This window comes from Dermacentor andersoni, chromosome 4 (assembly GCF_023375885.2).
Source record: "Dermacentor andersoni chromosome 4, qqDerAnde1_hic_scaffold, whole genome shotgun sequence".
Taxonomy (NCBI): Eukaryota; Metazoa; Arthropoda; class Arachnida; order Ixodida; family Ixodidae; genus Dermacentor; species Dermacentor andersoni.
In genome coordinates, this window is record NC_092817.1 from 112369122 (window position 1) to 112375402 (window position 6281).

The window sequence follows — 6281 nt, forward strand, 5'->3', positions numbered from 1 at the left end:
CCGTAAGTTTACTGCCGTCACTGTGCTCGAATACCAGCTTATTCAGTGTATCTACGATGTGCTAGACTACCCTGGTACATAGAAATATTTTTAAATTAAACACTACACCAGGCTACTGGCACGTCAAAATGCCCTCAGACGACATTCTGAAAACAGCTTTTGTCACGCCGAACGGTCATTGCGAGTGGTTGCCCCAGCTAAATTTGAACGAGCTGTCAAGGCAGTGGTAAGAAAACATAATTTCAACAATGCCGTTAACTACTTGGATGATGTCGTAGTTTCCACCGCCATATTTCCTGAGCGCGTAAAGCACCTCCAATCTGTATATCGAGCCCCCAGCACTGAATTGGTGAAAATAAAGCTGAAAATATGCCACCTTGGCGAAGATTCTAGTTGCTATCTGGGTCACATAGTCTCTCACAGCACCGTGTCGCCTAAACTAAGAAATGTAGAAGTGGTATTGCAATCCTCAAAACCAAGGCGTTCGAAAGAGTTGCAGCGTTTTCTTTGTGTCATAAATATTAACCGACAATATATTCCTAACTTCAGCGACCCCCCCCCCCCCCCCCATAATTATCCCACTTAGTAAAAACTTATGACAGACACAAATGGGAATCTTTTGTTCAGTGCGAAGAAGCTTTTAGGGAAATGAGGAAACGTCTGACTGAATAACCGATCTTGAGAATACATCCTTGCGAGAAACCTCGCATACTTTATCGCGGCGCGCCGAACGTAGGCATCGGTGCAGCCCTCAAACAACGAAATCATGAAGGCAAATAACATCCGGTCACTTATCACTCGCGCAAACTGCTGCAGCCGAAATAAACTATGCAGTATAACTGAGATTTAATGCCTAGCCGTAGCCTATGCTGCTTACAACTGGCACTGCTACCTCCCCGGTGAACCATTCTCTATCGTTACCGATCAAGCTGCCGCATACAATGGCTCAAAAACGTCAAACACTCACAGGGTCGCCTGTTTCGATGGTCCTTGAAGCTTACATGTATAAACTCAACATACGACACTAAAAGGGCAGCGAAAACATCAAAGCGTACGCATTTTTACGGAATTCACTAGTTCAACTCCTTATTTTACCAGAACTTCAAGAGCCACAGATGCAAGCACACTACTTAAAGTGGTGTCACCATTGTCACACGGAAAGGAATTAGCAAACTTCACGTACCTTCACAAACTTCGACTGGGCCTTTTGTAGAAAGCACAGCACCACTTCGAAAATGGACCGGTAACGAAAACTCTGTGGTTTTTGTCACCTCATTTTTATTCGTCAGAATTCGTGCCCGACATTCCATCTTGCGTCCGACACTGTGACATATGTCAAAAGTGCAGTAAACCTAAAACCAAGAGATTTGGTTCACTGGAAATGCTACCGCCCGCAGAGCAAGCCTTCGGCCTTCTAGCAATGATCACTATAGTTGGCTTTTCTGCATGCGGTTTCCCACAGAGGTTTATTCAGTTGGAAACAGATCACGCTATGCGTTATGCACGGGCCTTCAAATAAAACAAAATTTCTCACGCGTACACCTCTTGCCTCACCGCCATCTATGCTGCAGGGAAGCCACATAACTTCCTCTCTGATCATGTACCAGCGTTCACTGCAGGCAAATTCAAGCAGTTCCTAAAACGCCACAATAACGACCATCCGTTCACACCCACAGAACACCCCCAATGCGATTGCATGAATGAACGTATGAATCAAACCATTACGATCTGACTCAAGTGGGAAATGAATGAGCAACCACAGAATTCCTGGGTTAAACATCTTTCGGATGTTTCTCCCGTGTACAACAGAGCCCCGCAGGAGGCTACATTTCCACAATCATATCTAATATATGGGATACTTTCTTACACACCGTTGTTCATACCACTCTGCAAAGCGTGGAAACAGCAAGGACTATTGAAATTCGAAACATTATCGCCTACTATGAGAAGATTAAGGTAATTTAGGACAATAACTTCCTTCACCAAGATGGTCAAGTTGGCGAGCTGGTCCTCTACCAAAACCCTTGGCTCCCAAAGAAAGGAAAACTGACTTCAGTAATGGGAGGGCCCTACACAATCCTTCGCACAGTGTCTCTACACTCTAAAAACAAGAGATTATCTGCTTGTCCCACATTTCAATACCTTTTAGAGAGCAGATCGACCCCCTTCGAGAGTAGAATAACTCCCCGTGACAGAGTCTAATACTCTGCTCACATGGGCAATAGTACTCCCCCAGAGCGAGTGCTTCTACTCCTCCAAACAGAGTGTTTCTACTTCCCAGAGTGCTTGTACTCCTCCTAAGACACAGACTGTGCTCCTTCAGAACAGAGTGCTAGCACTCTTCCCAATAGTGTGGAAGCGCTCACCATGTATAGCCATGGTCACGTGAGAAGGGATTGGCAATACTTACATTTGGGGAATATTTGATTCCTTGATAAGCAGGTCTTGTTGAATTAGATGTAATCTGCGGTCACCTAGTTAGTAAAATGAAACATTTTTTACTCTTAAAGGGTCAAAATCTTTATTGATAAGTCACAAGAGAAACTGAATATAAATTTGAGAAACATACGGGCAGACCCATAAAATCATATTACAATGACGCCTGTGAACATTACAACAAATCTTGTAATCATAAAAATATTCTCTAAAATTTTATCAGTAATACAATGTAGAAATATCTTTCATTCTTAATGGGCTCCATCTTTTCAATGATAAAGTATACAGTGGAAAGTTAAACATAGAACAAACGTGCGCAAACTAACAAAGTCTTGACGCTACGATCGAAGAGAAATATGCGCCGAATTATTGGCCAGCAGGCGCATTTCTAGCACAATACAAATGCACTTGTACGGCAGAGGTCGCCAGATGAGCTGCTATGCATGGGGCTGGTAATGAAGATAAGTTGTGCAAGAAATCTGTTTTAGTGCCATGTTCTAAGACAGCAGCTTATTTGATAACGTCGTGTACAACGTATGGATGTTCCTGATTGAGAGTACAGTGATTTAAAAATGTGTCGTATATTCTCATGTAAGGTAACGGGTCTAGCTTAGCTTATAAATATTTCACAGGTGATTTATATATGGGCTGTACCCCCATTGGATCTAACCGTGTCTCGTCGTGGCTCTGCAGCAATATCCCGCCCAGTCTCTAAGCGGTACAGAGGCGTTTCATATTTCCTATTCGGTTGGCATCCTCACAAAAGTAGATTCCTGGTGCTATTGGGATAGATCGGTTACACTTTCTCACGAATAAATAAAATTAAATTGACAATATTATCCAGTGTGTAGCTAATGACTATAAAACTGCAAGGAATTAACATTGGCATTAAAATTTCTAACTCACGTTAACGCTACCGCAGGTGGTCCACACTCACCCGGCGCTCCTGATAGACCATCGTGTTGCCTCTGGGATGATGATCCACACTACACCCAGACAAACAAACTGTTCATAGTTATTAATAAGTCTAATAAGTGCATAATCATAAATGGTCATTAATAAGTCTCCCTCCGTTGGTTTATAGCGAGTAAAAAGACATTAGAGTGGGTCTGAGATATATTTCTGCAAATAGGGCAACGCTATAAGTACACAAACCTTATATATATCAACAAATTGGTTAGGAATTACACCTATATCATCTGTAGAATACGCAGCATCGCTGCAGGCGGCACATTGTTCGGCTTTCTCGCGTAGCACATTGAATGAGGACGCACTCAATGGCGTACCTGCAGGTTTAAGGTTTCTTAAATTGCGCGGAAAGTCGGTGCTAGGACGCCGCAATGCGGGGCAAGTTAAGCAAGGCTAGATCTACGTGAAGGAAACATCCTCCTCCTCCTAAGAAAAGCTTCGGTATAGGTATCTCTAAAACGTTTCAAGCTATTCTGAAAGCTGGCCTTCGTTGGTGTCCCCGGTTCTGATGATTTCTGGAAATGTGGCCTCTATGAAGCGTCGTGTTTCCTCATTGTCGCCGATAAACTCTGGCCACTCGATCCCCGGTTTTCCGGTGAAGTTCACCAAGTAAGGAAGCGACAGCAGTTGTCGATCGAATTCACGCACAAAGTAGATCCACGCTTTGAGCCTGCCACCGCCCTGCGAAAGCAACTCTATGTCTTCCTGCGACCTAACGTATAGGCGGGGGTGCCACTCGAGGTGGTCCACGACCTCCAACATCCGCGCATCCATTTGGTAGACTTCGCCGCATACTTCCTGCACATATAATGGGAATGGTTACAAAGCAGAACCGACTCAACGAAAATAGCACACTGTGTTTCATTCAGTCGAGCTTTCTGTAAGACTGTTTTTCGTCTCAGAATTGAATCAGTAGGACCGGCAAGCTTAGCGAAATAGCTTGACATTCTTAAGAGGAAGCTTTAGCTCGGGCCAAACTCCGACGCGGCCTATTCAAATACATGTAAAAACGCAAAAACGTTTTTCTGAGATAGCCCCTGGACCGATTTTAATGAAATTTGTTGCATTTGAGAGAGAAAGTTAAATTCTAGTGACTGTTGGAAGCGGAATTTTGATTTAGGGCTTGAATTTTGTTAAAAGAATTTTCAAAAATTCAGACGTTTGAAAAAAATAGAAGCACGAAGTTTACAAGCTAATAGCTCTGCATCAAAAATAGCTATCGCGATTCTGTAAACGGCATCCATTAGACCATTCAAAGCGGACAAATTTGGTATGTCAGTTTACATCTTACGTGAATTTGTTACGTTGTTTACGAAGGTTTTGCAAAAGTTGTAATTACACATTACTCCATTTTTTGAGGTTCATGTGTAACATATCAATTTTGTCCGCTTTAGATGTGCTATCAGGTACAATTCACAGAATTTCGATATCATTTTTTCTTGCTGAGTTACGGAGTTGTAAACTTGATAGTTTCGTTTTCTGAAGATTTTCGATTTTCGCCAAATTTTTATAAAAATTTGACGACCTAAATCGAAAATTCGAAACCAACAGTCACTAGATTTTAAGCTTTTCTTTTAAATGCAGCAAACCCCGTCAAATTTGGAGCAGTGGTTGCCGAGAAAAACGAATTCTCCTTTTACATGTATTTAGATAGGAGCACCCGAGCTAAAGCTTCCTCTTAAGTCAATATCAGAACGTCCGTCCGTCCGTCCGTCCGTCCGTCCGTCCATGTCTGTCTGTCTGTCTGTCTGTCTGTCTGTCTGTCTGTCTGTCTGTCTATCTGTCTGTCTGTCTGTCTGTCTGTCTGTCTGTCTGTCTGTCTGTCTGTCTGTCTGTCTGTCTGTCTGTCATCCATGTAAAACCGGGAACATATTCCAGTTGAGGCCTCTTTGAGTGAACGGGCGTTATTCCTGTTGTCCTCTGCTGACGTGCAAATTCTGCTCGATGTGTTACGATTTCGACAAATACCGTATTTACACGATTCTAACTCGCACCTTGCCTAAATAAAACTGCGTTCTAATTTACATGCGCGTTACAATCGTGACTAATTCTATCCACAATCAAAAATCAAACCGATTATTAGTAAAAGAAAAGCTAAGTGCTAGCTAGCTAGGCACATTGCCGGTGAACGCGTCGTCTGAAAAGAGCAACGCTATATAAATGTATAACCGCGAAGAAAGGGGTTAACCGAGGGCCCTGATTTTTACTAATCACGTCATAAGAAGCCAAATTGGAAATCAGATATTACTTTTACATAAGCATGACATATACGTTACACTTTATGAACAAACACACACACACACACACACACACACACACACACACACACACACACACACACACACACACATATATATATATATATATATATATATATATATATATATATATATATATATATATATATATATATATATATATATATGTATGAAGCAATAATTTCTCGTGAGCACTTACGTGGCCCACACCATCGCAGGGCAGGAGACACGGTAACTCAAACGCGGACAGGAGAACCAGGGGCCATTTCTTGATCGTCCTCGCCTGGCCAACTAGCGTAGAGCGGCCGTTGTTGGCGTCATTCAAAATGTTGTGGTTCCTCTCTCCACTCTTGAGAGTTCCATAGACGAACACATGGTGCCGAATTCCTGATGCCACTCTGGTAGCTTCCATATTGACGTACGGCCTTTCTTTGGTTTCGCCTATTTGTGGAGCCTGTATCATAAGCCATTGGCGCTTTGTTAATATTTAGGGACACCATTTAACATGGCTAGGAAGGAAATTGGATTAAACTAAGTGAATAAATGCGGTCATCGAAATGAAAATATAAGTTCAACAAAAAAGCACATGTGTGCTACACGACGGCTATAAGGCTTACA

General features: G+C 42.5%; 1 protein-coding gene across 1 annotated transcript; it reads right to left on the reverse strand.

Annotated features, from left to right (window-relative positions):
* Positions 1-3873: 3873 nt before the first annotated feature.
* LOC126537403 (putative gamma-glutamylcyclotransferase CG2811) lies at positions 3874-6075 on the reverse strand. The gene is made up of 2 exons (XM_050184412.3): positions 5863-6075; positions 3874-4203 (listed from the first exon to the last, which is right to left on the reverse strand). Exons 1-2 carry the CDS (start codon positions 6073-6075, stop codon positions 3874-3876), a joined length of 543 nt encoding a protein of 180 aa, XP_050040369.2.
* Positions 6076-6281: the final 206 nt, after the last annotated feature.